The 25,582-nt window shown below is 34.2% G+C and overlaps 1 protein-coding gene across 1 annotated transcript; it reads right to left on the reverse strand.

Moving 5' to 3' along the window:
* Positions 1–650: 650 nt before the first annotated feature.
* LOC136821390 (uncharacterized) lies at positions 651–25,582 on the reverse strand. The gene is made up of 25 exons (XM_067077627.1): positions 25,511–25,582; positions 21,092–21,169; positions 20,312–20,409; positions 15,229–15,336; positions 12,936–13,067; positions 12,281–12,401; positions 11,677–11,810; positions 11,000–11,047; positions 10,179–10,235; positions 9,699–9,731; positions 8,934–9,022; positions 8,395–8,595; positions 7,895–7,970; positions 7,524–7,614; positions 7,062–7,115; positions 6,572–6,610; positions 6,258–6,296; positions 6,031–6,048; positions 5,218–5,337; positions 4,743–4,778; positions 4,179–4,310; positions 3,362–3,418; positions 2,992–3,069; positions 2,484–2,651; positions 651–862 (listed from the first exon to the last, which is right to left on the reverse strand). Exons 2-25 carry the CDS (start codon positions 21,132–21,134, stop codon positions 651–653), a joined length of 2,184 nt encoding a protein of 727 aa, XP_066933728.1. The 5' UTR covers positions 21,135–21,169; positions 25,511–25,582.

Consider the following 25,582-nt stretch of genomic DNA (forward strand, 5'->3'; position numbering starts at 1 on the left):
CTCCCAAAGAGAATTATGGCTATACTATTAGTAAAGTTTAAAGGATAGTCAGATTTGATATCTTCGGCCTGCAGATTCGTTTCTTGGTTCTGACAGAAACTGTCTTTGTATAACTCGTTTCAAAAGTCTATATGTTTGAAATCACTAAATAGAAGGTTCTTACATAGTTTTTACATCAAAACTATATTTTCTTGCTAAAGTCTTGCAACTTGATATCTCCGCTGTAAATCTATGCACTTTCGATGCATATTTGCACCGCTAACGAGTAGTGGCACCATTAGGGGTACCACACCATTAGGGGTACCACTTTAGAAAGACTCCGATCATAAATTTTGATTAGTCAGGAATGAGAAACTGGCATCAAGGGTTTACGTAGAATTTACTAGTTGTTTAGCAACGTCTTGTGACGGCTGATAGAATCCTGCATTATAACAGACATGTGTAATTTCTCTTTCTTTTGACCACATGTAGCTAATGATCTTTGTAATAAACGAAGAGGAATGAATTCGTAGGAGTGGACAAACGAAATGAAGGAGGGCAAAATTTGTTTTTCTTTTAATTTTTCGTTCTTTTGTCAATTTTAATAAACGCAGAATTCTTTAGATTGAACCCCTCTAACGTCTTTTGACGGCTGATAAATTTATCAAAAGTTACAAACCTTCAGCAGTAATAGGTAGTTCGTCCATCTCTAGATAGGTGTCCGACGGCGCATCCGTCTCCACGTATCCGTTGTCATCCAAAGTTGCCGTCGTCGTTTGTGACGTCATTGGTGCTGTTGGTGACGCCATTGATTTGTGTGGTGGAAGTGGTGATGGAGGGAGCGGTGCATTGTATTGTTTCGTCTCTGGAGATGGTGGCAAGTCTATGGAGGGAAAAAGGATAGATAGACGATTTCCAAACCAACCTAAAGTCAGTGTTTGCCAACTAAAAATTTCTCTGCGGGGTCACTGGCAAGGAGTTACGACTTCAGACTTTAGATTCCAATTCTTGTATAGGCTGCCAAATGATCTGTACTACAAATACTTCCAAATGGGTCAAGAAATAAGTCAAGAAAATGAAATTATCATCTAGCACGGGGGTTTTGTTTTTAAAAACAAACTTCAAAATAAAAAAAAAGAAAGATGGTACAGTTAATTATCTCTCTTTAATTCGAACCTTTCTATTATTGGAACTAAAATAGTGGTCCCCGCACCTGAGAGATGTGATAATCACTCTCTGTAATTCGAATCTTTCTCTAATTCGAAAGCGTTTTTGGTCCTTTGAAGATCGAATTATATTGATTTTTTTTTTTCAATTCAACTTTATTTTTATCAAGATATTGCGCTGATTAGCATTTTTCTGTTCGATTGATGAACTACCCTGAGTATCAGAGATTAAGTTTTCAAAGAATATATTAACCTCTGAAGACCAATAATAGAAATTTTATCACGCATGTGTCAATCTAATCACTGTAGAAAAAATCAAAGATGAAGAGCAAATATTACCATATTAATGTCTACTGTATCAGTATGCAGTTTATTATTTACGAATTCTCCAGAAACCTCCAAGTGTAATTGAAATGAATTTATTTCGAAAGAAATCTTTTACATGATCCCCAAATGTATAACAGTAATTACTAAACTATTGAGTATGGAAATGTCACTTTAATTGAATCGAAGTAACAGACAGACTTTATGTTATGATTCTCTATCACTGACTCTTTTTACAAATCATTGATGATATTTTCTAGTTGTGTTTTTAACGACGGGAATAAAAATATCAACTTTGAACTTCATCCAAGATCTTGGATGGTCGTCATGGTTAATTTTGTCTTCGTTGATTGCGCGATGAATAGAATCTCGACACAGCGTCAATATATGATTTTGACCTGTGCTTTTTTACGGTATTGATGAACCGCTTGGCGATATTTCCTTTATCTACCAGGAAAGTTCTCATCGTCAAATTTTTTTGAACTACTGATGAATGATTCATAAGCCAAAGTTATTTTCTGATCCGCAAACTTTAACATCTTCCAAACAGAAAGAACAGAAATCGTCTTAAGGTAACAAAATATCGCAAGTAACTTGCTCCTTGTAAGCATACCATAAGCTCCGTGCATCTATGGATCCTGAAGGCGTTGAAAGTGGGGGGGGGGATACTTAGGCAAAATAGTTGTTGGGTATGTGCGAGCCATAATGGTTCAGTTATTAGACTCTTAAAAGTGCTCTGTAAGGGTTACAAAAACAATTCACTCTCCAAAAGATTCCAAAATTCATGGAAATCTCAAAGAGTTTGTATTTTCAAAAATTTAGGCCAAAATGGAGTAATTATCGACAAAAGTTTTGGGAAAAGTCTCTCTAAGGATGCGAAAAACGTCAATTCTTTTTTTCCCGCTAAGTGGGTCGATTTTCGATTTTCAGCTCGAACATACCCGTTGAGAGTAAAAACTTGGAAGAAATCGTCACAGATCACGATGGGAGTTCAAAAAAGCCTTTCTCATGTACCTTTATCACCGCTATCCATCACAACATAGCCAGCAGGGGAATCGCTGAAAACAGCAGGGGAATCGGTGACTATATAACCATTATCATCTTCCTGTGGAGTATCAGGAACTGAACCCAGGGTGAATTCTGGTTTCTCAGGAGTTGGTGGTAAAGGCGCATTGTAGCCACCTAAACATAAAGAAATTATTTCAATATTTGACTTATAGATCCAATACAGTCAATAAAGTAGCCTCTAATCTTTTTTGATTAAATTATTTCCCAAAATTGAAATATCTGAAAATGAACATTGAACTTAAAGGTTATCTAATTTTTCTGTTTAAAAAGCTTTCAGTTCCAATAATAGAGAATCAGAATACTGAATACTGGGTCAAAAGGAAGGTTTCTGTTAAGACCTTTAGGCCAAAAAATCAAGACTTTCATCCTTTAAAATAAAACAATTTGATAATAAAGGAGTTTGTATCCCGTTTAATGATAAATCAACAGTAAATCTAGCAGCTTGTGAGCTTACTTGTTTTTCGCTTGTTTCTGTTGACTTCACCGTTCGGACTTGCCGGTGAATTAGCGTATGTCGGTACTTTTGGTGATTCTAAAGCGAATATAAAGGTAGAAAAAGTGAAAATGAAGAAAATAATCCTATGAGAATTGCCGATTTTTGGGTCAAGATACCACCTGTCAAAATAAGATTTCAATGCCACGGTAAACAGGGCCCACGCCATGAATTTGAAAGTGGGGGGGGGCAATAAATATATAGAGTCTAAGGAGGCGCAACCATGGTTGCTTTACTTTGCAAAAAAGTCGTTGCGGTGAAATACAAACACATAAACTCGCTAAGTGTGAACAGTGATTTAACAAAATTCTAAATGTTTATCAATGGTTACCTGTATTGTTTTTAGGATCAGCTGAATCCAACCCGAGCTCAGAACCGAGTATATAACCTAAAACATGAAAAAGTGCAAAGTGCAGGAAAAGTGCAAAATAAAGTAAAATGAAAGAGAAAAGGAGTGCAAAGGGGAAATGTGCCACATAACTACATACAAACAGCAAAAGACTCACAGGCTTTCTCGTAACGGAAATCCACGAAAAATTTGAAATAAAAAAGGGTGATTCCAATTTTTATTTCAAATATAAGTTTCTAAAAGATTCTTAATTTCAAATGCGATAGGAAATTTCAGTCAATTTCTAGAAAATTAAATATGTTTATTAAATTAGAAAGTTAAGCGTCGTAAAAAATATTACCTGGGCTAACCTTTAAAGTATACCCCTATTCCAAGAACTAAGGAGAACATTTTTAGCCATTTTGACACAAATAAACCAAATGCCAATGAGAATAGATCGGGCGATGTTTTCTCAAAGCAGATATGATCATTCTATTGACGATTGATTAGTACATCATAAATAAGTTTAAAGTAGGAAAATCTTACCAATACATAAATAATACGCGTGCGGCTTTAAAAAAGTTTATAAAAGCATGAGGGGATTGCATATTTTTAGCAAAGAGGTCAGTTAGCATAGACAAGTAGGCGCAAAATTTGTGTAGGAGAGCAGATTTTTATGGCACTGTAATTATCTATTAATCATATAAAAGGATAATTACATTTTCATATGAATCTGCTCTTCTACACAAATTTTGCGCCCTCTTGTCTACGCTACTGGAGGTCTATAATGAAATAATTATTCTGCGCATTTGATACTTACTGTCATCATTCATTTGAGGTTCGGCAGGTAGAGATTTCTTGGTTGGTGAAAAGACTGGAAGACAGTCCGTTTCCACATAATGGTCGTCTAGGCTACTTTGACTAGTTAGCCGACGCTCGTATGTAGGGCGTTCTAAAGATGAAAAATTGATGTTGTTTAAGGGAAAAATGAACTCGCTAATTTAGGCTAAAGACATTACCATCAACTGGAGGGTGGTTTTCATAATCGATAGATAATTTTCATCACTTCCAGACTTCAGACTTTTCCGGTCTTGGCTTTTAGTTAAGTCACTGCATGAATTCAACAAGTTGCGTTGTTAAGTCATATTAGATTTTCTGTGGCTTTTTGACAATTAAAAAACCAGACAAGTGCGTTTTTTTGAAGGTGATGAATATAACTTTGCGACTTAATAATTTATCGTTGACAGACAATACATACAACCTAAAATCTACTCAAATGTTTTATGCTAGTAGTGCAGGTTAAAGATTAGTAATGTAAGTATTTTAGGGAATAAGTGTAAAATAAAAATTATGTGGGTAGTTGAGTAGTGTGTTACATAGATACCTATAGCTGACACTCTTCTGCCGTTTTTCAGTTGTGCTGAAATTGTGTAGAAAAATTATGTTAGTGAGATCAGTGCTAAAACGTGTTAAAATCCGCGTTAAAATCAATCATATAAAATTTCTATAAATTAGTATAAAATATTACAAAGTGATAATCTGCGGGTGTTACGTAAATAGTCTTCCCAAATGCGGTAGCAGATATAGTTTCTCGATGTGCTATTTGCAAAAAGAAGCTTTGTGTCAAGTCATAGCTCGTGTAAAGGTATATTTTAAAAAAAATTAAATTTACTTGCAAAATATACTTGTGAAAATATTACGACTACCATTTTTCTGGGACGAATTTTATATGTTATTAGTGCATATTATGTGTAATATCAATACTATGTATGTGCATTATAGGATATTATATTATGTGTAATATCAATACTATGTATTTGCATTATAGGATATTATATTACATCATATTATCAACTTACATTCTAGTACACTGAGTTGGGTGAGAGAAGCAGCCTTAGTCAATGTACCAATATTGAGGAAGGATTCTCTTGCAGACATTGAATTTTGGTATGGGTGTGCGATGGACGAGTAGTCCAGATCTAATAAGGGTGCATATTATGTTATAAGTGCGTAGTACGTGAATATTGTGTAAAATTATACGTGCGTCATTATAAGGTGAATAGTGTGTATAAGATAGAAAAGCAGTATAGCAAACACAACATAGTAACAATGACACTGAATAGTATAAAACAAAAATAGTTGAACAGTCGGCTGGATAGAACTTGTAGCTACAATCTAAACATTGTTAGTGAGTATACTGTTACTAAATAATTATATACCTTAAGGGAACTTATTTTGGTGGGAACTAATTTTGACGAGCAGCAAAAATCTTGAACATTTTTAATTTTGGCGAGAACTTATTTTGGCGATTGATGATTTTTTTTTAATTTTGGCTGGAACTAATTTTGGCGACTGACAGCTTGAATCTGTTCTATTTTGCCTTATTTGAAGCTTTTTTTGTGAACTCAAGAAGTTATTTAGGCAAAATACCAAAGATTTTGACGAGAACTTATTTTGGCGAGTGAGCAAAATAATTAATTTTGGCGGGAACTAATTTTTGCGAATTTTGTCTAAGTTCGCCGAATTCGCCAAAATTAGTTCCCGCCAAAATAAGTTCCCTTAAGGTAGAAGACAATAGAAGTGTTTCAAATTCAAAAAGGTGTGAAAACAGAAGAAGAAATGCAAGAGTTCAGTTTTGTTCATCGGGCGCCAACAAAGATTTCTTTGCATACCTGGTGGATGGTATTGTTCTGTAAAAAAAAGAGAAATGAGGCATGAAGGGTACTGTGAACAGTTGATTTTGAAAAAATGTTTTGAGAATCGACCTACAAGAATGATTTTCCTCAAATTCAGCTGTTAATAAGAATCATAACATTTTAAAGATAAGGAAGACTAGATCTCGTAAAATATCTGTTCTGGAACTTACTTTTCAACAACCAAAGAATGAAACAATGAATACCTGGTAATGAGGGTGACTTCATCATTGGTGGACGAAAATCTAAAATTGGGAAAGAAACGGTCCAAACATACAATTAAAAATCACAAAGTTCTTTATGCCAAACAAAACAACGTTTATCCAACGTTATGTCTAGTTGCAGTTTTGACGAGTTCTTATTTGATTGGGTTGGTCATGAACCAGTAATAAAACAATTTTGTTACTTTTTCTAAAGATCTCTACATACTTCAAATGACCAAGTAATTGAGTATCTCACAAAAGCTCCAGGTCATTTAATAGCGACCATAGCGACGGGAGGTATTGTTGTCTAAATTTACCTTTCTTTGTTTTAAGTATATCTGTTGTTGGGTTGATTTCTATGAAACGAAACAAATCACGTGAATCATGTGAATATTTTGAGGACCAGAGGAAAATCTTGAATCATTTTTGTTAAGGAAAGTTATGTAAATTCAAATCTAAACTTTTTCATGGTGTGTACATATAAAATAGCATTAGGAGGTTATACTTCTCGGCAAAGTTATTAGCAGGAGGAAAAAATAACCTCTCAAAGGCTACATGTCTTTCATAAAAACAAACAATATATGAGCATAGGGCTTCAATGGCTAAAATATTAAGAACAAGTTATAAGAACATTTTAAGGCTTAAAGAGCTCTAAAACTTCCAATTTCTTAGTAAATTGCTCAAAAACACTAAAAAATGTGAAATTAAGAACAAGAAAAGAACTTTTTTAGGTTTAAAACTCGAAAAAATAAGAACATAGGAAGGCTTCAACAATTTTGGATGTTCTTATAAAAAATGTTTTTTCACCTTCACTTTCTATGTAGCTATTATCCTCTTCTTGGCCATCTCCTGGAAGACGCTCTATGGAAAAAAGGGTGATTTTTATGTACGATTACTGTCTTTAATGTTGTTTTTTAAAGTCAAAATACAATCATATTGGAAAGAAAATGAACATTTTGGATTATGGAGTTTATGGTTTTCCAGGTAAATATTCTCAGCCTTATTGAAATACTTTTGAAATTTTAAATCCTGACATCCTAAGGTCTTGAAATGTTAAATTCTAATGTTAAAATTCAGATTTGGAAATCTACAATCCCGGAGTAAGTTACACCACTCAAAAATCATTGGCGGCTTAAAAAGTTTGCAGAAAATTCATTGATGACTTTGATTTTATCATATCTGCAAAAAGGATATAAAGCAAGTAATTGGCGCGTATCCCTAATGATTAATTATTTCAAAGTACTTTGCCATATACTATTAATGACTTACTGATATAGGGGATGGGATTGAAATTTCGATTTCGTTTCATATCCATGTAATAAATAACACCTTCGTCCGGAGATGTAAACATCCGTGTGAACTGAAAGATGATGCAGACGATATATGATTCGTAAAATAATTTACTATACTTTCAGGGTAAAAATATTGGCGGGAACTTAACTTTGCGAATTTCTTATTAAAATAAGTTTTAGTCGAATTTTGACCTAATCTTCCAAGATTCATGTCTCTTACGCTCATTGCATGGCAAAAAACTATTTACTTTCAAGTCTGTCATAATTAGTCCCGGCTATATTTTTTCAGAATTCTTGCTGATCATCAAAATTTTAGGGCGTTTATGTTGTATCGCTTGTAAAACATACCTCAGGGCCGTTAAATTGAAATTTATTGCTCCCTGCTTGTGGTTCAATCATGTGGTTTTTGATCTTCTCTTTATCTCTAAAAGAAAAATAATAATTTGTAAAAGTTTCATCGAGTTAAATTCTTTGAAAATTAAAAAAAATCCTACAGTATACCGGTAGTAGTATGTATAATAAAGCCGTAACCTGAGGTCCGCTTGATAATGATAGAAATGATGAAAAAATAATGATATACTACACTTATTGTTATCAAAAATTACTTTATTGTAAATTGCTACCAAATGATGAATGAATAAAAAGCTTAAAATTTAGAACTTCTGCGTCCAATATTTGAATTTCAATTTTTAATCCAAACCTCCTCTCCTCGAGAGGGATTAATGCTGAGAAAAGTTATAGTTTAAACTAGGACTGAAATATATACACGCTTAAAATTTATGCAAATATCGTAGCTGTCGGTGATGCTTTGATTTAACGAAATATATTCTCGAGCTCTATTAACTTACTTGAAAGTTAGTGTGAAGCAACCACGTTTACTTTGACAGTCTCTAAGAAGATAGCTGCCTATTTGTTGCGACTTTAGCTCATTTTCTGCTTCGCTTCGACTCATTGGGCCGTAATAGAAAGGACAATTCCCAAGAGATGTCTTGAATGTCGATCGTGATTCTGCCAGCAATGAAACTCGAGAGGGTGTAGCTATCGTTGCTCTGTAATGAATTAAATATGAATGGTTTCACAGAAGTACCATTAGCAAACGATAAAAGCACATTAACACCGACATTGAATTCTACAAGTAAATTGGACCGGTAGAAGTAGTTAGAAATTCATGTATGGGACAACATGGAGGAGGATGTAGTTCAATGCAAATTAAATACATCCTGTTCTTAGGGATATGGAATTAAGTTTCTTGCCCAATTTAGGTAAAGACTTAGTTGTCTAGTAAAGCTGTAGCTCTGTTTATATCGAGGACCAGAAGCTAGACTCTAAAATGACATCAAAACTAGACGAAATTTGTTGTAAATAGTTATTCTATAAAAAAACAAACCTTCGACTATCAAGTACTTCGCCGATTCTTCTACCATTCAATGTGATATTCTGTGGTGATTGTTGTAATGGTATGTCACGTGATCGGTTCTGTCGACAAAGAGTAGTAAATTATAATGTTTACAAAGTAAATTATAATGATATGCACCCCTGCAACGATCTTATAAAAATACGTAACTTTCCAGTCACGTCACTTGCAGTGCAAACTCGCTACTATGAAAATGTAGAAATGGCAGAAGACATTAGCCAGTGTCAAAATCTCCTTTACTTGAACGATGACGTGAATTATGGCTTGTTACAAGCTTGGTGAATACCCTTAGGTTTGATGTCGGTACCCTTCTTTCAATGTGTCCCGGTCAATCCTTTAACCTTTCTAGCGTGCAACATTTTTTTTTAAATTGTGAAAATTTTGAACTTTTAACTAAAAGCATTTAGTTTATGTAATCTTATTCAGGAGTTATACCCTTAAGTCATAGACTTGGTATATTGGCAAATTTAGTTTCCAAATCCAAAGTTTCAAACTGGCATAAAAGCTTGTAATTTGAAAGTTTCTTGATTTTGCCCCTTTAAGTCAAGTGGTTTTGAGATTTAGCCTTAAGACTTGGACTCGGCAAATTTAGAACGTCTATACACATCTCTTGGGTTTAAATGGTTAACTAGCAAAAGTTAGAATGTCGTTTAAAAAGTGTAAATAAAGGAAGAAAACAACCTAACTGTTGCAACTAAAATTTTAAGTTGCTATCATCGAAGCTCATTTTATACATACCATTACTCCTGAATCTAAGCTCATGTGTGCAACCTGTAGAAAATCAAGTGCAAAATGTGTGAAAGTGATGAATATGTGAAAGTGATGAATATGGAAAATTGAGAATTGGTAAGTACAAAAGTGTTATAAAGAGTTACTAAGTGCTTAGTCCCACAAGACCATTTTACTTGAAAAGTTCAAAAATGAACTAGAAAGTCTTCCTCGACCTTTTTGGAATTTTCTAAAAGATCATGAGTAGTAAGTGATTAGAAATTTTAATTCGCGTCGAAATTCGGCCATTGCTGACGCAAATGTCGACGTAAAGTTGTTCTTTGCCGACGTTAAAGTGCTTATTGTATTAAAGAAACCAGAATCTTTTGACGACACAAAAAATATTAATTAGAAAGGCTGACGAGTGAAAAAATCCAATAAGAGGATCTGTCATAGTTGCAAAAATAAAGATAAGTTAGTGCGTGAAAAAGGTGCAAGATATATACTAACACGTGTGCCGCGATAAAGTGGTTGTTGTGCTTGTGCAGCCGTTGGAAAACGTGTCGCCTACAGATAAAATTCGTTAGTAGTATAATATATTATTGGTAGAAAACATTAGATGGTATTTCATTAGCTATTACGATTGACTCTCTCTCTAATCCGTTGCTCTAATTCAATCTCCAAAGGACCAAAGATTTTACTTGAATTAGAGAAAAGTTTGAACTACAAGAGAGTTATTTAAACCATATTCCAGCTGATGGGACTTATATTCCAATTCGAATTACAGAAAGATTTGAAAAATAGAGATTCGAACTAGAGAGAGTTAACTGTATTGCGATTTGATAAATCGAGTTGGGTATTGTTTATTGAGAACTCGTCGCTTAAATTTCGTGTGACTCAAAAGCATCTTCAGACGTTTGCCATTTCCTGAGACCAAACTTCGAGTTTTAGCAAGACCTTTGGTTTGGTCTTAAGAGGTCCTTAAACACCAAGTTTCATTTTTTAAATCACATGGTATTTTGGAGACTGGTTTATTTACTGCCCCTCCACAAAAAGTATTAAGGTTGAGGACAGCTTAAAGGGACATAAAAGTAGTAAAATGTAAACATTGCGCGAACCACATGTCATTAAAAGAGAACAATTAAAGTCACGTGTCCAAAACAAACTTGTTTTAAAAAATTGAAACAATCGAAATCAGCCATATTTGTTTTTATTCTTTATTTTGACATGTGACATTTGTTTGGATTTTGTATCCCGCTGCATACAGTTTGTTTACAAATTTCGCCAGTCCTTTTATGTCCCAAGGTATAACCTATTTCAAAAAAGCTTACGTAATCATTTTCGTTGCTGGTCCTTGGACTGACAGGTGGCGTTATACTCTGAAACAGAAAGTACACTGTTTACTAATCTACAATCAGTGCCATAAGATATTGACAACTTTAGCTATTTTACCATTTTTCGAAAATTGAAGTTCGAACGAGAATGTCAGTTTTGGGCCTTCAACTTGGTTCCATCGAATATTTCGATCTGGGAGGGATTTATTAATTTCTAGGCTATATTTCAAGCCCTACCGGGCCATTTTTGAACTTTTGGATCCTCAGATCCTAAGGTCCTAAGTGTTAAGTCTAATGTTACAACTCTACCCTTCCAACCTATTTTTGAGCACTTCCAAATTGTTTGTGGTTTTAAAATTTCGTGGGGAATTTCCCTTTTGTGCCAAGTTCGGCATTGATTGTAGCATGCTAGACGACTAATCCAAACATAACCACAAAATTGTGGAATGGATATATTATACAAACTAATATTATCCCATTACTCTTTTTGTATTATTATGTGTTACACCAATATTACTGTATTACATGGATTATAAAAGACTCTTATCTTACCATGTACTAGTAGTGGAGAAAATAGTATAGAAAATATCGTAAGAATTTAGAACTAATTTTCGTCCCTGAAAAAATGATTCCATTAATATTTGTTAAGATATAAAACGCAAATATGAACTTACCGAAGCAATATTTGGTGGTGTTGAAATATTGGGCATCGATGCCCGTCCATGGATTCTATTGATGACCATCGGATCGTTAACCACCATAGCGTCCTTCAATTCACGTGGTAATTTACGCATAGATGAACCAAGCTCTAGAAGGAGAAGGGAAAAAGTTTAGGTTTGTTTAAAAGGATGATTAAAAAGATTGTTTAAGATATTTGGCTTGTAATTACCTTCTGTGGTTCTAAGTAAAATCTACAAGTATTCTTTTCTGACTATCGAGAGTTCTATCACAAATTTAAAATTTCTAAAGATTGGTTCTTGCATACGATTCGTACATTCAAATGTTAATAAAACTCAAAAACTTAAAACTCGGTAACTTAGCAAAAACATTTTGAGAAATTTGTCACTGCCAAAGATGCCAAAGAGATTATCCACATGCCAAACATCTCAACTTTTCTGATTATCGCCCTTTAACTTACGTTGAAGAAATCGGTTTGAGAAATTTTTTTGTCCGCGAAAACAGTCGAATTCTCTCTTTGCTAAACATATACCTTAGTTCAATCAATTTTCGTGCTCCTTTCGCATAGAATACGTTCACAATCAATAGTTTGTCACTTACTGATTCGAGGACTGGGCCGAATTCCATTGTTCAAGTTTGGTAATTCGGACGGGGGTAATTGCTGTCCGACGAGGTCGACCAAAGCGTATATCCATCGATCACGTTCTATGTTGTCTTGTGACTGAAAAAATAAAAAGAGAAATTACTTATCTTGAGTGGATAAAATTAGGTCGATTCGCGAAATTTGTATGAGGGTACCCAACTGACTCTAAGTTTAAGGGTTTAATATTGGTTCTTCTTACAAGAAAAGTGTTATATAATGTATATGCTGTGTGTGTATATATAAATAACTAACAACTCGAACAGATACGGAAATAAGGACTCGTCGGAAGGTATGAGGAAAACTGAGTGAAGCTTGGAATCAGAATACTGAGATATGGCGTTTGGAAGTTTTGTTCGATTAGTAATAATTAGAATATCCTGGTATTTGCTCACAAAGTATTTCAAACAAAGAAAGAACAACTTTCTCTCCTTTCAGAGTCGTGTTAGTGCAAATGTTGAAAAATTCTTTTGCTATTTCTAGTTTGTCAAAGGTTTCCTATTTCTAGAATTATTTAGTCCCAAAGACCAGAATGATAGAAGGTACAAAAATATGTTGATTATTCTTCGTCCATCTTGAAAAGATATTTAAAGATGAAGATCAAATCATACTAACCCTAAATTGTAATTTTGTTTTTCCGTTAACTTTGACTGAGAATTCACATTTCCATGGTTTCTGTTCATTTCCTTCGATTTTGTGTAACTCGACTGAATGGTCAATAATATCGATTTGCGTTGAACCAATGAACTGTTGAAACAAAAAGGAAAGGTTCATGTTAATTCATGAAAAGGACTAAGAAATTCCGAGTTATTTTCACCGAGTTATTAAAACTAAGTTACAGAAAACTGAGTTATGCCGTGATATTTGAAAAATCATGATGTCATAATGCTGTCATTCTCAATTTATTTACTTAATTTAATTCTTTTCATCTCTCAATTCATCTTCAACTTTTTTCGTAACTTTAAATTATTTCACGGTTTTTACTCGCTTATTTTTTACATTTAAACTTTCGAGCTATTTTGCTTCTTGAGTCTCGAGTTATTTCTCAATTTCTTAAGGTTTTATAACGCAAAATATGAAACCTAAATTATTCTTCGAATTTTTTGGCTTCTTAAGTTCGTTAGGTAGAGACTCGTGGCTCTCCGATGAGTCATTTCCAAAACTTTAAGTCTAAGTTGTATAATTTCCTAGTTTGCAATAGACCGGCAAAACAAGCTCCAATCAGGAAATACTGATATGCACATCAAAATATACATTTTGTTGTACATTTTGTCGTAATGTCATGATAAATCAAAATTAAATTAATGTTAATGATAAATCTATATAATCATCAGTTAGGAAACTGTCATCAGTTAGGAAACTACTAATTTCCTTTTGAAAAAAGCCGTGGTAAATGAGATTTTAAGTAAAATACCCGGAAATAGGTGTGCCCACACAAATTGTGTTTGGAATTTATAACTACCAATCAATTTCTACTTTAGAACATATATCCTTCACATATGCAACTTAAACATGAAATATGTAGTAACATTTTTTATCACAGATATCCTACATGAAGCACTCAAATAGAATAACTCTACCCCTGGCTGAGGCAAAACAATGCACCATTTTTTGCTGAATGGACCACAGTTGGTAACAGCGATTCCCGGGGAGGGGTACAAATTGGGTGCTGGGAATGTGTGGACGGTAAGAGTCGGTTTTTTCACCCTTCAAAGTCTTTGTAAGGGTCGAGAAAATCGGAGAGTTTTGAATTAGTCTCTCTAGGGTCGGGAAAATCACGATTTTTAGGAATTTCTTTTGTTTTCGAGAGGGTAGGACTTTTTGCAAAAATGGGAGAAATTTTTTTTTAAGTCTCTCTAATGGTCAACTTTTCAGCTAAAATCAGTCTCTCTAAGGGTTGGTTTTCGGAGGACATACCCCTCATCCGTCAACCCTAGTACCCCCCGGGCAGCGATTTGACCAATCAAAAGCTTTCTCTCGCCTCCTCGTTTCCCACAAAGACTTGCTATTTCTTATAGTTGCCGGTACCAAACTGTGGTCTTCACAAATATGGGGCATTATTTTTCTTCAACTGCCATTGCTAGAAAAAGATAGAGTAGCTTTATCTAGTGTTTTATATTAGATGTTTGTGTGTCCGATATATAACGTTATTTCAGCGTTCCCAGGTGAAACAATTTTAATCTACTGCTATTTGGACGGTGTTAACATTATCTTAACGGGGTCTCTACTCCTTGAATTAACCAAGATACTACGTCAGCAGGTCAAAAATAGCAAATGACGACATTTTGTCAGCATGTAGGAAAAAAATGAATCAGCAAAAAACGAAGATTCCATGATGACAAAAAAAAAAGCCAGATTGCTCATCAACTCAGGATATAATAGATTTTGCATAATTTCCTATCCACTAAATGTTTGTTACACCTATTAATTATATGCTAAACATGTAGGCGTAGTGTATGGTTAATGGGACCACAAACTTGACAGGATATTTGAAATGCAATCTGTCTGTTTGAGTAATAAATGACTAGGCAGACAAAGATCGCAAAATTCAGTTTCAGTTTTTGCTGATTGCGAAAATTTGATAAATGAGATTCCTTAAGTGAATTTAATTTATGAGAAGGAATCGATTTTTACACGTCAAGATTGCCTTAGCTTATATTTTCATATTCCGATGGGAAAAATGCCCTACAAATTTCATCCCACTGGAAAGTTAAAGATTTTCATCCCTATTTAATTTTCAATGTAAAAAATTGAACTAAAATCACCACTGGCTTTTTTACTCAAGAACAATAGAATTTCTATCCCAATTTGGATTTCGGTAGAAACTTTTATTCCCACTATGGGAATAAGTTCCACCGCGGCTGTGAGACAGGGGTGTAATTTTCCAAAAAGTTTGATAATAACTTACCTTCGACTTCTCATGCGTCATGTTATCTTTGAAGCAAAATAAAAATGCTGACGTCAGCTGTCCACCGCCCAGTAATTGCCCTTTCAATACAAACCAATACTTCTCGTACTGGAAAGAAAAATAAATATTATGTTAGATATTTTCAGTAACTCAAAATCCTTGTAAGAAGTTACGTCCCGTTCCTGTCACGTCCCTTTCCTGTCACGTCCCTTTCCTGTCACGTCCCTTTCCTGTACGTCCCTTTCCTGTCACGTCCCTTTCCTGTCACGTCCCTTTCCTGTCACGTCCCGTTCCTGGCACGTCCCTTTTTGTGCAGTAAGTGAACCGTCTCAGAAAGTACTTAATACCCAGTCTTATTTAAAAAAGAACATGGCTTAATTTTGAGCAACAACGCAATCTAAGCCTCAGATTTCAGGTTCGGCTAAGACATTGCTTTCTTTTTAAATATTAAGACCCTTGAAAAATAACTCAACATAGAACGAGGACACGAACCCTAAAAGACACTGGAAATATAAACAGGGGAAATATATACTGGTTCCTTAAAAACAAAGTTTGAAGTATGGATTTATCATTTTACGAGGATAACTTTTGAATATTAAGTTTAGACAGCCTTTCCATTGTTTCCAAGGAATCAACAGTGGTCTATGAGAATACAGAACAGAACATGGAAAAGCAAAAAATCAAACCAAGAAGACTTGTGGTTTGTGAGCTGACGCCTTCTCTACTATGCAAGTAATATCAAAAGAACAAGAACGCTGTGAGTAAAACTGCAATGTTGTTCTTCTGGGTTAAACTTTGGGGAAGCACAGTCGAATTGTAAAGATATTTTTTCTTCTCAGCTTTGAAAATCCCAATTATTCACACCCCTGTGTTGGGAAAAAGTTCATCCCCCGTCCCGTAGGAAAATACTTTGGAACGTCTGAACTAATGACAAATTAATTTGATTTCATCCCCACTCGAAAGTTAATGTTTAAAAATTGCACTCTTAAAAGCATCCCCACTGGATTTTTCAACCTTGGGATTTCAAAACGAATTTTTATCCCCACTGAGGAAAAAAGTTCCACCGGAGCTGTGAGAGAAGGGCGTTTTCACTAATCTTTAAATTATTTAGCCTTTTGTTATAGAATTAGAAAGACTCGACTTGAATTTCGGTATTATGATGTTACGACAAAACAATATTTTAGACTCACACTCATAGAAAGATATTGATTACTTTCCAACATAACAGAAAACCTGATAATCAAATATAATCACTTCCCTATCATTAGAATTAGACCTCATTATTGTAAAGAAAATCATTTGCAAAAAAAGATAGTTGTTAGCAAAATGAATTCTTGAATTTTTCCGCAATAATTTTCGGCTGTGACCACTGGAAAGAACATTAAAATCATGAGTTTATCCCACAGTAATTAAAATGTTTTTCATTGAAAATTTGAAGACACTACCCAAAATATTAAAAATATCAATAAGCGTATTAGATAACAACTTTAACTTTGTCCAGGGTAAAACCAAAAGGGGAAGGTAAGGTCCCATATTGGCTTCATGCTTTGTATTGTGTCTTGCCAAAGAAGCTGATACCTTTTTTACCTGAATATTCAGCTTCGTATGCATTTCTGGTTGCTTTTAATATCTTTGCTATTTTTAAAAGGATTCTCCATGAAAGATCATACTTTGTTAAAAGAATTGAGAATCGTGATTAAAAAAAACACTTTTATGAAGGTGATAAAAAAAGGCACAGTATCAATAACACGGGCACACTGGGGAACAGAAAGTTGTTCCAATTGTAGAAGTTTTCAGGTTATGGAGATTGGCTCATAAGGCATTGTTAACTGAAGGGACCATAGAGTCTGTTTGAGTTAATGAGGCATTTGAGCTACACTTTTTTTTATAAGAACCAGTAAATTTTTCTCGGATGTTCTTATTTTTTTGGCACTTTGAGCCTTGAATTGTTCTTATTTTGTTCTTATTTTTTCTAAGGTAAAAAAAACAAGTTTTGATGGCTATTTACTTTAGTATTTAGAGGATTTTAGAAACCAGTTATTCTTTTTGCTATAACTCTCTAACTTCAGCCTCTCCAATGTTCTTAAATTGTTCTTATTTTTTGGCATTTTTGAGCCTCATTGTTCTTATAAAAAAAAGTGTAGAGGTTCGAGTTATGAAAACTCCATTGCATTTGACAATTGACAGCCTAATTGTGAGACTCAACATTTTTTATGGCAAACAATCGCCAACTGTTCAGACACTAATTCAAAAAACAGGAAGAAAAAGTCATTTTGGCATGGAATGTTTTTGTTTACAAATAAACCAAAGCGGGAAATAAATAAGGCAAAAAAGAAATCAATATAGGAAATTCTTTAATATCTTTGTTTTGTTTTGAAAACTCCCTTTGCCAGGAAATAGAAGAACAAAAGAAGGCTTTCCATAAAATTATATTAGATTCATCAACATTTTGAGAATTCCTTTTTGTTAGTTTCCAAAGGCATTGCTTGACTGATTGATTTTCCAGGTACAAAATAAATAAGAGATAAGTCCATGTCCAAGGAAAAAATCTTTCATGCTTTGTACATTAAATCTGTTTTTTAAAACAGTGGTATTTTGATCAGCATTACCATCAAATGCAATTATAGTGTTAATTCATTGCCAATTAAGTATAATTCGGTAACGAAAAATTCTCGATTGATTCTAAAAACATGGCATTTTAAAACTTTCAATTTTGATTGGTGAGAATTAAGAAAATAGATAGATATATTGCAATGAGGATAATAATTGGTACTTTTTAATAGACAGCTTCTAAAAATTAAATCATTTTCTCCAACAAATACCGTGTCATATGACGCGCACGTTTCTGTCCGCTTGCCAAAATTTCGGAAAATCAAAAAAGAAAGTTACAGAAACAAACTGAGATTGTCTGATCTAAAAATAGTTTTTTTGGCTAATTTTCAATTTTTTATTGCAGTATTTAAGTTTCTGAATTACTTTTGTATGTTTGAAGTGGTTTTTCTTCTCGAATCGAAAAAGGTGAAGTACAGATACGTCGTATGTAGAAAGCGAAAATCTGCTTCCCACCTCGACACGTTTTTTTCATCGAAAATCTCAATTTGAAGCCTAAAAATGTTCTTAAAATGTTCTAATTTTCACCATGGAGTATGTTTTCGCCATATAGTTTTTTTTCCATTTCCCTAAGGAATCAGGTGTAATAGAGTTCGCAAGGCCTTAAAATGTTCTCAACTTGTTCTTATAAAAATATAGTTTATTCTTATAAAAACAAGTATATTTAAGTTTTTGAATTACCTTTCCATGCCTGCTTTTTCTTCCAGAATTGAAAAAGGTGAAGTATTAATATGTATACGGTAGATAGTGAAAATGAAAGGAAAATCGAATAATTGGGTACTCAAGTGAACCATAATAATCTCAGTTTTACGATGTCGTAAAAACTACTCTAATGGGTATCTTGCCTGTACAAGTAATGAACACTTTATAGTAGATAAAGGGTAATTATTACAAAGAACGAGCCTTTGAGGCGAATAAATGAGTTTTTAACCAACCAGTGATGCTCTAAATGGTAAAAAGTCACGTGTGGCTATATTGAAACTAAAGTAAAATGAACAGATTAAGGATAATTATGAGATTTTGACGTGTTTTTAAAAGTAAAAAGTGAATCAGCAATTTATTTTATTGAAAATATTTTGCTTTTTTTGAAATGAAGGGGGGGGGGCGAAGAAGATTAGTTATGTTGCCATAATGTCAGTAGATAACATCATACCCTCTACATGTGGCATGAATCGTTATTTCAATGTTCATCTAACGTTCATTCATGAATAGGCCTGTCTCACAGCCCCGGAGGAAATTCTTCCCGGGGGTGAAATTTCTTTCGAAATTCCTGTGGGGATTGAAATCATATTGTTTTTACATAAAAAATCCAGTGGGGTGGTTTCAGAGTGCATTTTTTCCTATTGAATTTCAGATGGGGATGAAATCAAATTTTCCAAACACCCTCCTCTTATTGATAACTTTATACGATTTTTGGACCGTAGCCGCCAATTGCCGCGCAGGCATTTTTTGTCTGTTTTGCCACCCTAAAACCGTCCAAATTTATTTTTCGCATCTAAAGACAATAGAAAAAAGTGTAAAAAAAGGATTGGATCAAGTTTAGGGTGGTAAATTAAAAATTAAAGTGGCACGCGCCTGACCGCGCCTGACCGGTTCAAAAAGTGTATTGTATTTTAGTATCACTTAAATCGGCAACAAGAATCTTTAACCGATTCGTTGAAAATAGAAAAAGCAATGACGGGTCATCATTCCTAAAAATCAAGTTTTATCCATAGAAGAGAAAAAAAGGCTGGACATATATTTGTCTTGTAGAAAGAATGAAATTACGTAACCCATTTCTTATGCAACCTTTTACTTGTTGCGGGTATAAGAAGTGAATAAACGAGATTTATCATTTTATTGCCTAGAGATGATTTCTATCACCAAGATGGTCGAATAATGACCAATTTGACTTTCTTCCTCCTCAAAACGAATCAAATAAGCAACAAATATCATATGCATCAAAGCCTCCATAACTTAATCCTCTATAAACTTAAATTTCTTCTTGATTCGAACAAGTAGCCTTCAGTAAATGTCAACAAACGGCTTCTAACAAACAAAATTTCCACAAATCGAACAAATTTGCGTTTTCCGTGCGTGTTTGAGTCATTGTAGGACTCCACAGTGTTTACAAAGATATCACAAAGAATTTTCTCAGATATAATTTATTTTGAAGTTTCCTACTGTTACGTCTAAAATTATGGTTTAGGGTAAATTCAAACTAAGTAAGTTTGATTTAGTGACCCCGTGAAAACAAGCAGAGAGTTCTTAAAAAGTTATATACAATTTTGTGTATCTATGCAAAACATCAGCTCTCTTTAGGAGTTAATTACGGTCATGGATATGCAAACATTGCCGAGCTAAATTATGTTAATGGACAAATCAGAAGTTTTCCCAAATAAGATTGGTATAGTTTCTTTCTTACTTCCAAGCATGACGGATTTCCTAAAAGTTCCTCAAAAAGTCAGACATATGAAAGAAATCTTTAAGGTACCTTGCTTCCCTTGACCTTCTTCTTCTCTTTGAACTCGAGCCATCCATCGATATATTTTTTGAGTGTTGGGTGATCGTTTACTTGTTCTTGCATGTGACCTACAAGCGTAATACAAAATTGTAAAATTGTAAACTCAAACGTGTATAACTTTATCTAAAAGTATAATCATTTTACTTTCATCTCTTCTAGAAAGCCCTGTACGAAGCGCCGAAAAAAACAATAATAAATTCATCGATCTATATAGAAAGGTCTGGGTTCAAATTTCAAAAGTTCAAAATCTATTGCTGCAGAGAAAAGTAAAATAGCTATGGGTCTCCCTCACTAAATTCTAAAATAAAGAATGGAATGATCTATATGTATGGAGAGCGTCTGAGCGAGAATGTAGGTCCCTATTTGGCCGTGTCTCTAACTCAATGTCGATCCAAAGCCAATAAAATTGAATTCACGTTGCATTGCCACTGACACAACGTTTGTGGCTAGCTGCAATCTTGGAAATTAATGGCAAGAGAAGAGTAGAATTTGAAAAGAAAATTCTAGTTTTTATCAGCGAGATTATATATTTGCACGTTTGAGGACGGTAGAGTAACTGAAGCAATTTTGAATAACCAACAGTTCTGACCCGCAAAATTAAGGACGGTAAAAAGTGCTGGTTTACCGTCATCCCAGCTGGTCAGGATGTAGTCAAATTAGATTCTTACAGTTACCATTGCAGAAAAAACGCACATACATAAGCTCGGTATTGTAAAATTTGGTGGTCAACATTAAAAAATAGAAGAATACCTGTTGGTTGTTGGTACTGTGTTGTGTTTTGATGAAGCATCATTTTGACGTACAATTGACCATCCAGTGATTGTTGGACTTTACATAAAGGATTAAAAGTATTCAAATCAACGATCTGCTGCTGAGACTGTTGTATGACTCGCATTTTTGCATTCGCTCTCTAATACTACCCCAAATATAAGTTAAATTCTGTTAACAGCTGGTACCACCAGTCTATCAATCAATAAATATGTCTGTGATAATTTTTGTAAACTCTCTTTAGTTTATCGGTAACCACAATTTCGTACGACAATTTCACAGCACCAATAGCTTAAATCTTTTAACAATGTTCTCCTCTTAGCTTTATAATACATCTAACGAATAAACTCATCACAAAATATCACAAGAAAAAAATTTTTCGCGCTTGTGTGGTATCTAGTAGTTACAACTCTTAAAAAACATTTGCTGATGTCTTCTTCTTCTGAGGTTGCGTTTTAACTCCTCCGTAATGAAGTCTCAACTAATGTACTAGAATAGGTAGTGGTATTCGAAGCATGAACTGTACCAACTGATCTCGATATAATTGCTTCCGAAACACTTTGTTATTGTAATTAACAATCAAGTCATTTTTTCTTGAAGAAAAGTAATTACATTTTCTGTTTTACTGTGGTGCGTGTGCTTTCAAAAAATGGCATGATTTTGCCATTTTTACATGGGGAAAAGATTCCAATAAACTAGAATTACCAAGATTTTTCATGCTGAGAGTAACAGAAAGATTCGGACAGTAGAAATTCAAACTAGAAGAGTCGATGTTTTACAATACACGTACAGCACTCACGTATATGAACCCTGACGCCAGAAGGGCAGTGAGTTTGAGTTCAACATGATAGGAATGACGTTAATTGTTCATTGCAATGTCTTTCATGGAACCAACGGCTGATTGGTTGAAAGTGACGTATTGACTGATTTTACGTCACTTACAACCAATCGGCTGTTGGATTCGTGGAAGACATTGCAATGGTACATATCATGAATATGTTGGCATATGATTTGGTCGTCTTCAAATATTTGACGTTACCCAATACTGGTTAACTCGACCCAACCCCTTTGTGAGCTTTCAAATGAAAGGGTTGATAGCCCACACCCTCTCACCTCAACAAATCCCGTCTTTGCGGAAGCAAATTTTTACCCAGTGGAATGTTGTTGACTCGTGCTGGAGCCATACGTAAAATTCGGGCGAATCAATTGACTGCAAGTACCCGAAAGTTTTTTTTTTTTTTTCTTCATTGAAACAAAGACACGTGTACACTACGAACATATATTACAAAACATTACTTAAACATAAAATATAGTCCCTCCCCCCGCTAGGAACTAACGTTATATCGCCAGAGGTAAAATTTCGAGTTTGCTCATCGTTTTAACTTCTTTTTTTGACTTGACTTTCGTCCTTATAAAAAAATGGAACCGTTTCTCTCAACAAAGCTCTAAAACAAAATAGCACCATCGATAATCCCACTATTATTCCTTGCTTTCGTCAATACTTTATAGAGAATAGACATTATTGTGATCGAACCGGCAAGCTCAAAAATATTGTCTCACATCAGACAAATCAAAGAAGCCTTTGTACTGTGTAGATGGATTGAAGGATCATTTAAAACAGATTAAGACTGAAGAAGAACACGGATATTTGAAGGAAAGGTTAGCTTCCTATAAGACAGCCGTATCACAGACCCGGTGGGCCTAAGCTCTACTGGAAAGATTGGTCGAAGTTTGGTCCACGCACGCCTCCTTTCCCTGAAATTTCAGCACTACTAATAAAGTGAGCGATGATTAAATGAATTGTATGAAAAAATTGAAATTAAAAAAAATACACACTAAAACAACCCGCTATAATTTTTTAGCTTGAAATAATATTGTTTCGATTCCTATTGAAGTTTTGAAAGAAATTTCCTTCCAAACTGAGGAGAAGATTCAAACGGGCGGGTAAGGAGAGAGGGTGTTATCAAGTAGTGATCAAGTAGTGATCTCAAATCTTTACTCGCGAGGCGTGTGGGAGACGGCAAAACTTAGGTTTACTCTTTCTTTAAAAATATGGTTTTGTAGGCAAATGGTAGAGAATGCAGTTAACTCACGCTAATTCGAACTCGGACGGAAAGACTAATTTGCTCGAATTGCAGAGTGATTCAAATGACAGAATGTATTCTAAGAAAAATCTCATCTTAAAGGGAATAATGCATTATTTGAATTAAAGAAGTTCTTATTGTAATAGAAGTTCTTATTAGTCCAGTGTACGTTGATGTCCTTTTAAAGGAGGAAAATTCTCGTCCACACAAGTGTTAAAATGTGCATTAAGACAAGAGTTGCGAGTTAGTCTTGCGAGTTGCGAGTTACTTATAAAATCTGTGAGTTTTGAGTTTCTGCGAGTTACAAGTTACGAGTTACGAGTTGCACATTTAATGAAATAAAAGTGCCAGTTGTAAACCAGAAACGTGAGTTAGAAATTAAAAGAGCTCACACTTTTGCTGTCTTAAAAGTGCAACTCGCAACTCTTAACTCGTAAAAAAGTAAATCTCAACTCGCAGATTTAATAGTAACTCGCAACTCACATGACCATCTCGTAACTCGCAAATTAATAATCCTTGTTAAAATCGCTATCTTCAATCGCCGCCTTAATGAAGGATTATATTGGGTCCCAATTTTTTCATTTCTTTTCTCGTTGTCGTTATTGAGCCAATATTCAAACCACGCAAAGTATGCTCGCTCTCTTCATAATGATGTAGATTATAATCATGATATTAATCAATCGAGCGGTTATCGAACATTTGAAATATCATACTTCGTGATCTATAGTCCTACTGCTTTCAATAATTCGTGTAATACAGTAATATAGGTGTTATATGATAAGACGGTAATTGTAACGAGATAATATTAGTTCTAAGATAATTTTACTCTGTTTAATCTTACTACTATACACGACTCGCTATTACGTTTAGCTGCCTAGCATGTTAAACTAGTTCAATTATGGAAGCACAACCTTAACTGTCTTTGATGGACGTTTTTTATATAAGAACAAACACAAGGCTTCGACGACCGAAATATGAAGAACAAGTTACTGTAAGAGCAATTAAAGTATTTAAGGCTTTGAAATAGCACCACATACTCACAAAATAATGAAAATAGGAACATTATACCCAGCTGACACACAACGTTGTTTCAATGGACGTTGTGGACGTTAGATGAACATTGAAACAACGTTGTGTGCCAGATGGGTAATAACACTTTTAGGTTCAGAACTTTAAAAGCTAAGAACACGGGAAGCTTAAAAAATTCTGGACTTTCTCATAAAAAATGTTTACTTAATCAGTCTTACTGCAGAACATAATTTACAAGACTTTACTTTTGACGGAATCTGATTCTGACCTGACAACTAGCCGGTGATTTAAAAATATCTTCGTTTTATTACAGACTGATCTACGTCCTCAACGACGGAGGATAAAGTGAGACCGACAATTTGAGAAACCTATACAAATCTATATTTACCCTGCCATGCTGTCTCACGCATTTTAACTTTCAAATGTTATATCCTCATTAAATCACAAAGTCTTTGTATAAAATAGAACACTCCTTAACTGTCGACGTGGTTAAGTATTAAAACTCCATGGTAATAAAAATGAATGCTAACAAAATCATCTGACGTCTAGGTCATTGTGAGTTGAAAGCAGGTCGGTCATGGAAGCCAGCCGAAGGCTAGAAAGAAATTTTCAACCTTTCTTAGGCATTAAAAGTGAAGCATTATATACACGTTTCTTTTTTTATAAGAACATCCAAAATTTTTTTAGTTTTAAGCCTATCGCAGTTGAAGTAATGAAAATTATTGTTTCAATACTGGCAGTTTCATGTTTTTACAATCAATCCTCAGTTGAAAATAAATTTATTTTAGTTATTAGAGTTTTAAGCCTAAAGATGTTCTTAAACATGTTCTTATTTCCACCATTTTGAGAAAATTTTTGTCCACTTTCCTAAGAGAATAAGTGTTTAAGTGTCCAAAAAGCCTTAAAATGCTCTTAACTTGTTCTTAACATTTTGGCCATCGAAACCTTACGTTCTTATATAGTTTGTTCTTATAAAAAAGCGTGCTTTTCAACGACGAAAAATCTAGCGCTTTCTTTCCTTCACGTTATACATTTTTGAAAGGGACCATAAAACTCCTTCGAGTTAAGGAAATATTCGAGGTATAGAGGCTTGAGCTAGACACTGTGCTTCGCTAAAAAATCAAGATGTGAAAATATGCTTTTTTCTCCCTTCTTCAAGAAGGGCTAAATCATTTGTGCGTCTTGGTGTTGACCCCAAGATTTGGCAATTTACATGGCTTCGAATTTTTTGGCGAGGGTTAATCGGTGGAATAAAATAAAGAGCGTTAATGAATGAAAGAATAAATACCTTTAGGGAGATATAATATCTGCAATCTTTGCTGCGTAAAAGATCCAAAATATTATATTAGTGTTTAGTCCT

This window comes from Clytia hemisphaerica, unplaced genomic scaffold, assembly GCF_902728285.1.
Source record: "Clytia hemisphaerica strain Z4C2 unplaced genomic scaffold, Clytia hemisphaerica genome assembly, whole genome shotgun sequence".
Classification (NCBI taxonomy): domain Eukaryota; kingdom Metazoa; phylum Cnidaria; class Hydrozoa; order Leptothecata; family Clytiidae; genus Clytia; species Clytia hemisphaerica.